This window comes from Echiichthys vipera (genome assembly GCF_963691815.1).
Source record: "Echiichthys vipera genome assembly, chromosome: 4".
Taxonomy (NCBI): Eukaryota; Metazoa; Chordata; class Actinopteri; order Perciformes; family Trachinidae; genus Echiichthys; species Echiichthys vipera.
The window spans coordinates 6589433-6601414 of NC_139829.1; the positions used below are offsets into that span (position 1 = coordinate 6589433).

Consider the following 11982-nt stretch of genomic DNA (forward strand, 5'->3'; position numbering starts at 1 on the left):
TGGAATCTACAACAAAACACTTTTTTAAACAGTACATGGTTAATTTTATTTAAAGTCAAGTTCAGCAGTTTGATTGCTCAGGTACGAAAAAGTCAAGATACAAAATGTTCCGCTGCTACAAAACAAGCATTTAGAGAAACTGTTGCAGACAGTACAGAGCAGGTTCATAATGAATAATTTAAATACAAAACAAGTTGAGCAAAATTTGTCTAAAACTTAAACATTTAATATCGCACACAAAAAAAACGACTTTCATTCCAAAATGAAGCGCCTCCAATTTAACTGGGAATCTTTGACAGAAATGCTTGAACATTTTAAACATTAAGACTCGAGTTTATAAAACTAACATTTGAGAGATTTTGAACATTTTATATTTTTGAAATTCAGAGTATTTCCATTAAGATCCGACATGGATGTGTTGCATTTAGGATTGAAGCCATTTAAATACAGTTAAGCTTTAACATTGCACATCACCCTAAATGAGAAAAAGTTAGTGTGTCTGAAAACACTGTTTAACGACTGCAGGTGAACACGGCTGGGCAGAAAACGCACTTCAGTTGTAAAAAAAATTAATAAATGTCATCTGAGCGTGCAGTCGACAACAGGGCTGCTGCACGGTGTAGAGGAACAGTGCAGTTGCAATATTAACTGCAAATACAGATTTCCAAAAATGTGTAATCAGTGCTTTGAATCTTTAAAAACAAAACTGTGTCCCAATTTCAAACCAATGCTTACGTGGCAGTGGGGCTCAAATAATCTGTCAATTATTTTGATCAATTCATCAATTAGTTGTGGGGTCTATAAAATATCTTGTGTCCGCAACTCAGGGATATTGGGTTTACGGGCAGAGAGGGGAAAAGAACATGAAAGTATTCACATTTAAAAGAAGCTCTACTTGAAAGAACTTGAGTAATCTGTCCACATGTAGAATAAAGCAATGAAAGAACATGTAGTGCAGGCGTGCTTCAACACTGATGCATAAAGGCAACTAAAATGTCTGCCGATGCTGCAGAAAACATTTTTTCTACTTTCAGTTGCGTATATGTCTCTTTTAGTGTACATGAAGTGATACAAACGGGATGCAAGGTCAACATAATTCATGTATAGTGTCAGTGTCAGTTCAATATGTAGAATTGGGACACAGTTTGAAGGCCTAAACGTCTCAGTAGCAGCCCCTAGAGGCTGAGCTGCTCACCAACACCCAGCGTAATGAGCATCAGCTCTCACTGGGAAAGACTAGAAAATACTAAAAGAGATGAGGATCAATCGCCGGTGCAGCTCGGATAGAAATGTCCGTTTGAACACTGAGGCAGCGCAGCCTGACATGTGACAAAAAAAAAAAAAAACACATTCTAGGTACTTCAACGTGTGCAGTTCATGATTCTTTGCAGTACCTGTTTTTAGAGTAAGCACATTTCACCGCCCTGGTGTGGAAACAATCCTCAGTGAGACAAAGGAACATCAACACTGCGCACATACACACACACTGGAGGACGAGATAATTAACACTAAATGTCATAGAAACTGATGAAGATAACATTTCTGAGCTCTGCTCCACAGCAGTCTTTGGTTTTTCTATCTAAACAGGAATTAGTTCTTTTGTTGCTTCTTCTCTCATTAGTAAATGCCGGACAGTTTAACCACAAACAACCTTCAGCAGTTTGGAAATAAAGCCAATCTGTTGGAGATGATTTGAGTTGAGTGAAGCTCAGCAGATCTGTATAAAGAGATGTTCAATTCAAGCAGAACTCTGCAGAGCAGTGACATTAAAACTTTGAAATTTTACCTTTTAAAAAGGTAAGTTAACTTTCTGAAGGAAGCCTAAAAATATTTATCTATTGTTTTTGGTGTGGGGGGCGCCTCCAATTGAGAACTACTGGTTAAAAAACCTTTAAAAAAACAAGTACATCATTCAACAAGCGCTACATGTCCCATTAGCAGGCACTTAGAGAAATATTATCTCTTGCTACTTGACTTTCCAACCATTCTGATGAGTCTTTTTATTCCCTCAAAGCTGCTGTTAAAGTTATATACATTCAGACTGCAGAGTTTCAGCTGTTTGTTGGTGATTAGGTGGTAAAAATGACTTTCAATGACTGTAATTGTTTGCCAAGAACCACTCAGAGGTCCGGTCTTATCTTAAACACATCCAGGAGGTCACAGGTCCTCTTCCTGTGTGCAGCCCCTCTCATGTTTTCCTCCACAGGTCAGCAGGATTGAAGACACTTGCAGGTACAAATGTGTCCGTCTGTCTGTCTGTCTGTAGGGGCACTGAGATAGACTGAAGGCCTGTCTGTTTTGTCTCCATGCCCTCCACCTGTGCATGCTGGAATATGCTGCCAGAGAAGAAAATGGTTCAAATAATTAAGGGATAAAAGACATTTGGCCTGGGTAATAAACTCCACATACTGAACAATGATTTAACACACAGTGCCGATAGAAAATCATCGTAAAATAGTGAATTTGTTTTACAGACGGAAATAAAAATACATAAAACAAATATTTATTTTTTTCAGCGTAATTTACAAATTTTGCCTTACATCATTTAAGTGATTTTTTCTTCTTCTAAATTTCTGAAAATTAAAAAGAAATCAGAATAGCAGTGTTGGAAAAGTGACGAGTCCCTTTAGAATGACTATTATAAACATTCTCAGGTAAAACTGCAATTTCCCAGCTTGGGATCAAAAAAGTTTTTCTATTCTACTCACCTGACATCAACTGTGGTGTTTTTGATTTGACTTCAGGATAAAATCAGCTGTTCCTTTGATTTGACTTCAGAATAAAAATCAGCTGTTCCTTTGATTTGACTTCAGAATAAAATCAGCTGTTCCTTTGATTTGACTTCAGAATAAAATCAGCTGTTCCTTTGATTTGACTTCAGAATAAAATCAGCTGTTCCTTTGATTTGACTTCAGAATAAAATCAGCTGTTCCTTTGATTTGACTACAGAATAAAATCAGCTGTTCCTTTGATTTGACTTCAGAATAAAATCAGCTGTTCCTTTGATTTGACTTCAGAATAAAATCAGCTGTTCTTGAGGAGTCCTCTCTTGGTAGTTCATGGTAACACAAAGAAGAATTCACCATGGTTGGAACGATGCTTGCAAAAGAGCTCCAGGATAAAGTTGTGGATAGGCACAAGTTAGGAGAAGGATATAAAAGATTTCAAAGGCTTTAACTCTCCCTCTGAGGACCGTTTAGAGTATTGTCCAGAAGTGGAAGGAATATGAATCCACCCAGACCTGGTCTAGATCGGGCCGCCCCGCCAAACTGAAGACCGAGCCAGGAAAAGACTGATCAGGGAAGCTGCCAAGAGGCCCATGGTGACCTGGAAGGAGTTCCAAGTCTTAATGGCAGAGGTTGGTCGAACTGTGCATGTGACAACAATTTCACAAGTTCTACATGTGGCAGGGTGGAGAGAAAGAGAAAGAAGCCTCTCCTGAAAAAAATTTGACTATCATAGTTGAGAGATAAGAGTATCATTAAAAAAAAAAACATATTGAAGATTCTGAAGGTTCTATGGTCAGATGAGACCAAAACTGAACTTTTTGGGCTGAACTCTGAGCTCTATGTTTGGCAGAAACCAAACACAGCACACCACCTAACCACAGCATCCCTACAGTGAAGCATGGTGGTGGCAGCATCATGTTGTGGGCTTGTTTCTCTTCTGCGGGGACTGGGTAGTTGGTCAGGATTGAAGGGAACATGGATGCTGCCAAGTCCACCCACATTCTTGAGGAAAACCCTTGTCCCTCTGTTAGACTCTTGAAAAAATGGGCAGGTGTTTCACCTTCAGCATGACAACGACCCAAAACACACCTCCATAAAAACAACACAGTGGCTAAAGGAGAGGAAGGTGAATGTCCTAGAGTGGCCCAGACCTGAATCCTACAGAACATCTGTGGATGGACCTGAAGAGTGAAGTCCATCACCGCTCACCACAGAATCTGACTGAACTATGCTGTGATTAAAGAAAAATAAGCCTCCTCAAAATGATAAACTGTGGACTGGATTTTCCAACACTGCTATTCTAGTTTTTTATTTTTTTATAAATTTTTAGAAATTTAGAAAAAAAAAAATCACTTGAATGTTGTAAGGCAAAATGTGTAAATCAGGCTGGAAAAATATATTTTTTATGTATCATATGTATGTATTGTATTCTTTTTCAAGAATTATACCATAACTGCTTTCCTATGATTTTTCCTACAGGCTCTCCTATGATTTATGCATTTTTTTTGAGAGATAGTAGTATAGTTTGACTTTTCGACAAAAAAAAAAAAAGTCAAAATATATCCGAGAAATGCTTAGATCCGCAGGGGGGGGGGGGGTCCTTATTACAGCAGCAAAGTGGATAGCAAACATAGAAGAAGCATCGATAAGAAACTTAAATTGTTGTAAAATATAGAAAATATGAACAATGTAAGGAGGGAACTATAAACTATATGAATAACAGGAACAATACATACACTATTTTTAAATATTTTAAACCAATACACAGAGGAAAATATTAGTATTGCACATTGAGATCGAAATTCACCCGAGCTAAGTATTTCACACTGAAGAGAACTCAGCTGGGGAACATTATAGTGCAGTTATTGTCAGTTTCGGTGTGTGCGTGTGCGTGTGCGTGTGCATGTGCGTGTGCGTCTGCGTGTGTTCTACTGGGAGCAGTGCTGGTTGTACAGGAAGGAAAGACCTGCGATAACACTTCGGGTGAAGCAGCCTGTCACTGAAGGAGCTCTCCATTGCTGTGGGAGGGGGTGGGAGTCATTCGTTTCGGGCCTTAACTGTTGCTAGATTCATTTATCAGTATTTTATTACTACAGAATATAATACTCTGCGGACACCCTGTCTAAAATATCTTCTTATAATTTTAAAGTAATCGCGCTTCTTACAGTTTAACAGAGTCAGGGAACATGGCGTGCGGAGCAGCATCCTAGGCATGGTGGGGGGCGCCGGGGCAGGGCTGGCTGTGTCTGTACGCCATGATGAAGCAGGACGACTGGTGCCACCAGTAAAACATCAGCACCAGCAGCAGGTGCCACACCTGGTGGCTGGAGCCCAGGTAGTTCAGCTGACCTGCAGAAACATCAGAGCACAAAATGAAAGCAGAGTCTCTACTAAATGCTGACACACTGTTCTAACCATACTGTCGGTGAAGACAGGTTCTTGTCTTTGATTAAATTCTTACTTTTACAGACTGAAATATCATAAAGGAGTTTGAGACTTGAGCTTAGGTATCATTTTATCATCAGTCTACAACAATACATGATATGCAGATACACGCACACTTTTCAGCTCTACAAAAAGCCCCAAAATCTGTTTAAAACATTGTTTCCCTTCGCAAATAAATAACCACCTTGATCCTTTTGAACGTTTCACTGGTTAGTATTATGATATTGATCATTGCTGATAAACTATGGAGCTGTACGTTGTTCCAGACAGTTGTAATCATTTCAAATAATGAATGAAGAGTAGAGTGACAGAGAAAATCTAAATGGAGTCTCACCTGGGAAGTAGCGTTCAGGAACTTTTGAAACATAGAAAATGAGAGCTAATGCAGCGATGAAGTACATCCCCAGAACTCGAGGAACAAAAGCCTGAAGGGAAGAAATATTCATTTAACTACTGAGTGGACAAAACTGAACTACAAAATAAAACAACCCAAATGATTCTTAATCCTCCAATTTTTAAGAGATGCTTATCATTTAGAGACCGAACTCTACTGAATTTGGAGATACGTCACAATAATTTGATAATTTATTTCCCACAGCTGCATAAATATTATAACTGAAAAAAATCATTTTAACAGTGTTTTTACTTTTCCCAGCACACATACGCCTCCACAGAGAAACTTTTCCTCTATAACAAACGATATCAGCAGCTCAAAATGAAATGTGCCATCTCAGAAAAGGGGGGGGGGGGGGGGGGGGGATATTATGGTATTTGTAACTCACCTGGACGAGCTCTGAGGAGAAGCCTCCGGTGATGCAGATCCAGTGGACGGTGGGGATGAGGCCGTATCCGACCACCAGGCAGAAGATGAGCGAGCGCAGCTGCTTCCACTGCTTGCTGAGGTATTGAGGGTGGATCTGAGCAAAGAAGACGGCCAGGATCATCGCCAGGACCGTCACTAGGTAGACCTGCCGCCAGTACTGCGGGGACGAGGGAGGTCAGGGGTCAAATCACACCATGAGCACGGTAACAAGCGCGCACTTCTCCTGCTCACTGTGACACGTGGCTGCTTCTCACTACGTCACTCACATTTCCTTGAAAGGGAGTACATTTTACAATCATAGAAATAAATGATCTTTAGAAAAATAGAGTAACTGAGTACTCCAACTTGATATTTTCTAATGCATTACCCCCCCCCAACAACGTTTTAAATTCACACCACAGGTTGTGTGATCTCTACCATTTCATGTGTGGGTTTATTTAATTTGCAAAGGCATATGATGATATAACAAACTTCCTCGATAAAACAGTGAAGATGTATGTACGTATATGCTAACGCCAGTCCTCACTGTTTCTTAAAGTTCTATAAGTAAGTGTGCACAGTCTGGACAGCCTTGTCTCAGTCCCTTCTGTCCGTTTGTGTGGATGTAGGCCTCCGTCCAGTCACACTCTCCTCATGTGACGAGTCCTGCCGAATTTCACAGTGAATAAATTTGCACTAGGAACAAGGCCCCGCTCGGCTCCAGCCAAATTTCTTAAGCTCTTCTCCGAACAGACACCCTGTTCCCTTCTCCAAATCTGCCTTTCTAAAAACACTTCCGACGAGACGAGACTTTGACTAGCTAAATATAAAAATCAAGTCTTTCTGTAGGGACTTGGCGTGCCACAGGAGTGGAGCCACCCAGAAGCGGAGCCCCAGTCTTGGCAAGGACGGGGGGGCCCCTTTCGCTGAGATAGCTCCCAGACTTGCGAACGTCATATGGTGGGGAACAGGAGTGACGGACCGCTCCGTGAACACAGCCATCTGGTTTGGGCTGGAGCAGATTTCAGCTGCGTTCTGGGGGCAAAATAATCCGGCGCTTCCAATATGCGGGGGAAAGCGAACAGTAAAGAGCACAGCCAAATACTTCAGGAGTAAAAAAAATAAAATAAATAAATGACGGAGAAGCAACCAGGAAAGGAAAAAAAAAAAAAACATGGCAGTGGGCGGCTGTCATCAGAGGCTGCTTTCCAAACGGCGAGCGCAGCAAAGGTGTCGTGTTGCTTATTCACCAGGAACAATGAGTCAATCGCGCAGAGCCAGACGGTGGGCTCCACTTCAGCTTTATTCAATTATGGCTTCTCGGGCCGAGGATGGTGAGCTAAAACGTCTCCGGGGAGGTCGTTGGTTAGACGTTAAAAGTGGTGATCCGTGCAGTGACGCTTACACACAAACATATTGTGTATATATGTGCATGAAGCTGCAGTGAGGGGAACAGTTCAATTACACTTGATTCTTCTGAAATAGGGCTCACCGAGGTCCACTTACTCTGCGTTTATGAAGGTTTCAGACACATCACATGCGATTCCCTCCACTGAGGAGGACCGAAAAATGTAACACCCGCACTAACTTAATAGGAACGTCAATATCATCTTCTTGTGAAAGCTTTCATAGCTACGTAGCTATGGAGGACTGAATGTGCCAAAATCAAACATACAGTGCATACATAATTTAATTAAATGATAAAATAAATGCCATTAAATGTACCAAAATAATAAATGTAGGCATTTAAAGAATTTATAAAATGTGACAGATTTATATTGTTTTAATTAGCATTTTATTCATTTAATTACCATTGTATTAATTCCTATTTTCCCTTTTATTAAATTGTATTAATTCTTAGATTAATTTTTTAAATTTTTTCATTATTATTATTTATGTATTTATTTATACATGTTTCTATGCATTTCTTTCTCGAGCCTGTGTCTGCGGGTTGACTTTTATCAATTGATACCTACATTTATTTTTGTTACATTCAACGGCATATTATTTTTATTATCATTTATTAATGTATTTATTCTATGTAGTTGAGTATATCCATGTAAAAAAAGCAACAGAAAAAAGTCAACAAGTAACGGTGAGACTTGGCCTGCCGCAGTCGTTGGTGCTATGCGCTGTTCAGGCAAACAGATCACACACCAGTTACGTTACTTTCACACTGCCCCACCACCATTTTGCATGAGACCAGGGATCAGAGTAAGCGCTCTACTGTTTAGTGTTGTCGATAAGATAAAATAACTACATTTGAAATGTTTATGAATAAACTAAATCCGAAGTGAAGTGCAGGTTGAAGGTGAACTTACGTTATTACAGTAGAATGTGTAGAAGACCCCGGGGACGTAGCAGCCCAGGATGCCGATAGACACTCCTGCGTAATCCAGCGCCATCCAGCGGCGGCTGGTCTTCTCCGAGCGGTGGCAACAGAACAGGTGATAACCCACTGAACACAGCATACACAGCTGAGGACAACAAGGTGGGAGCCGGGCATTACAGCAGTGAAGGGTGTGATATGCACTGAGAGGATCATTTAACAAAAGTTGTCCCAACCATTTATTTTTTAATTGACTCATTTTCTTTAAAAATTGGACTAGAAGACTCTGTGGTAAGCCTGGTGCAGCCAACTCCTGGACTGATTCTTTTTTATTTGTTGAGAAGAACTGCCAATATTTTGGATAAGGTCTGATGTCCTTCTGTAACCGCTCAGATTAAGGGAACACCATGCAACTGTCGCATATTCAGTTTCCAGGCTATTTGGCTAATTTGAAAATCACCACATTACATAAGGAGAAACCTTAACATAAAACAAACCCTGCCGATGTTAATTTGGCTAAACATGAACACGCTTTGTCATTTGATATATATTCATGCTTAATCTGACTGTATTCTGTCATTTTGACAAATTAACTTAAACAATCTGTAATGTCAGAGGTATTCAATGTGGTGTTTTAATAGCATCATACAGTTGTGTACTGAAGAACCCACCGCAACACTTGGTAAAGCTCAAGTATGGACAGGATGTGACATCACTGGCTCAGTCTCTGACATTTTCTCGTCTCTATATCGAGTGGATTTTATTGGTAACGTTAAGTGCACAGAGCTGAGCTGACCTGACGAGATTATCAACATTTGAGGACAGCGGACTATGCAGATGCACGATTACTGTGCTGGAATTTTTGCCTTTTATAATAATCCACTGTAGAGTTGGATTGTCAAAAGCATTGATAGTTTTTGATGTGTTTAAAACGATACAATCTCTGTTAATTATACATTCCATAGTATCAAAATGCCCGAGCTAAAAAAAAAATGCAATTGGCCACTGCTGGAGTCAGACATAAAAGAGAAAACATGCGGTCTTACCTATGAGTTTTGTAAGTAAACAAAAAAAACTGGTAAAGCCAGTCGGCACCAACAGGACTTCATGGTGCATTCAGGTGCACCTCAGAGAAACTTAAACTGTTGTTGTAACATGTCTTTCTGTCATCTAGAAGTGACTTTTTCTGTATCAGCAAACATTTTGCCTAGGACTAGGACTTTATTTTCTTAGTATCTAAAAGGTATCGAGTATTGTTTTTTAAAACTAGTATCGTATTGCCTTACTATACGGGGGCTTTATTAACACTATACCCACAGCCGTACTGTGATATCATCCCAGTATGGCCACCATGAAAGGGGACATCCTAGCTGGACATTTCTAAAGATGGTTGTGACTGAAGTGAACTTGTAAAACTAAGTCCTGGTACCTGGAAGCAGAAGAGTCCGATGGAGTAGATGACGTAGTCCTCTTTGGAGGCGCCGATGACCGGCAGCACTGAGGACATGTTGTACACACCAACAAAGAAGAAGAGCAGGAAGCCCAACAGATGGCTCCAGATATTCACCGTCTCATTGGACAGAATGAAGAGGCTGCCCAGAGGAAAGAAAAACAAATGTGTCATGCTCCTCCAAAAAAATAATAATCATCTTTTACTACAGGCTGACATCAGTCAACTCAACCTGATAGTATTTTAATTCATCTTCATGATGTATGAACATGCAGAAAGGGAATCCCTTGGCTGCTATGACTTACACAACCAAAATGAATCTAAACCAGTTATGTTATCTGAAACCCTATCTGTCGGGCATCTGAGGGAATACACTATAGACTGTATATAAAGATGGACGGCTTGGCGGAACCACATTTACTTTATAGATTAAACTGTGCTACATTTTGAGTGTTTTCTTACTTTTTAAGTAGTGGACTAGAGTTTAAACATCTGGTAAATTAGTTGTTAGTCCTAGAGCCCAACAGCCACTTGGGCCTCAGAGAAGAATATGTTTGTTTTCCTCCACTGTTGTTGAAATGTATGATTATATAACATAAATGAAACTAATCACTTTTATGCCACAGACAGCTGATTAAAAACAATCCCTGAGTCATCCTAAATAGCCAATATTACTTGTCACCTCTTGATGCACAGTCTGGAAGGCAGGTAGGCTCTGTATCCATCTGTGATGTAGGGGTTCTCCCTCAGAAACACTGGGATCTGTTCATAGGTGTACAGTCTGATACCCCGGGGCACCAGCACGGGCCAGTACTGATAACTTCCCACCTCTATGTAGTGTGCATTCTGGGCACTCTTTTGGGGTTTCAGAGGCATAGCTGGGCCGTAGGAGGAGTCTGCTTTAGTCTGACCGGAAGCTGAGAACAAAAAAAAGTTAGATCACATCCAATCAAGGCTGCAGCTTATAGAACAAGTGTAAATAAAGATCATGGTTGACCAGTTACAGTTGTTACACTTTTAAGATCGCCTGATCTACCAGCCACTGTCAGCTGCAAGAACACGAATGACACATTTGCATCTTGTCACCAAGTTAAAGCTGCTTCTTCCCATGGCGTCTTTAAGAAATAAACTGGATAAGCTATTATTAGATATCTAACACTAATTGGTAGCTTTAAAGAGGCGCAGCCACCGTCTTGTTGTACATGTCATATCATATTAGAAAGGTTAACGATCCCCAGATTATCCCTTCCACTTTAACTGTATGGAGGTAAAACTAATATGAGACTTCGTTAAGAAATATCGCAATTTAAGCCGTTAAATTACGGCGAGAATTAGTACATTTCCCGTTTGAACAGCTGTGATTTTGTTGACATAACGTGCCTGCTTTGTGAATTTAAGACAAACATGTCCAAAGAACCAACTGAAATAGAAACCAATTTGAAACAATCCGCACGTTGTAAAAGTACTGTCTTTAAACGAGTCAAACTTAAAATAACGAAATGTTCGAAGCGGTTTGGCAGCTACTGGCTAATTAAGGGACTGAACAGGCTATGAAGAGGCTAGCTAACGCGCCGCTTAGATTAGAAGCAAAAGATTAACAACAAACTCACCTTTTAATTTAGTATAAGTGCCGTTTGTTCCATTTTGGGGCTTGTAGTACGTACTGCGCATTTGTATACATATATTAACTGTAATTTAAAATAAAACGCATCAAGTTACGGCTACAACATCTTCCAAATCACCAGAGACGTCATCAGTGAAGGACCCCTCCGCTGCAGTGCCCAAAGGACTGCCTGAGTAAAACCAACCGACCCAAACCAAACCCATAGACATAGAAATAGAATATGAATTCTATTTCTGCCCAGACCACCAAAACTAGACCTGAACCACACCCTGCAGGGCACGTTTCCAAGGAAATGTGTTGAATATTTGAACAGGTAATAGTTATACACTGAGAGACACAGCAAATTAAAATAAACAATATGTGGGTATTCAGATTCGATTTGATTTTTTTTCAAATATTACCCTGTTGTCTGTAACACATGTCTGTTACACATTTAAAAAATAAAACAGAAAAGGTCAAAGAGAAAATAATAATATTGCGAAACTAGAACGCATAAAGATACATGAATACAAATACTTAGACTTTTTTTTAAAAAAGGAGTGGGAAGAAGTATACACTTATTTAATTCCACCCCTTCTCCATAATCCATTGTAAGTATTATTA

At 40.0% G+C, this 11982-nt stretch overlaps 1 protein-coding gene across 1 annotated transcript; it reads right to left on the reverse strand.

The window, feature by feature from the left end:
* Positions 1-60: 60 nt before the first annotated feature.
* On the reverse strand, positions 61-11505 carry paqr3a (progestin and adipoQ receptor family member IIIa). Its single transcript, XM_083911735.1, has 8 exons — positions 11366-11505; positions 10438-10672; positions 9735-9897; positions 8298-8453; positions 5957-6154; positions 5509-5599; positions 4895-5078; positions 61-2336 (listed from the first exon to the last, which is right to left on the reverse strand). The coding sequence occupies exons 1-7, from the start codon at positions 11424-11426 to the stop codon at positions 4936-4938; spliced, it is 1047 nt and encodes a 348-aa protein (XP_083767861.1). The 5' UTR covers positions 11427-11505; the 3' UTR covers positions 61-2336; positions 4895-4935.
* Between the last annotated feature and the right edge of the window lie 477 nt (positions 11506-11982).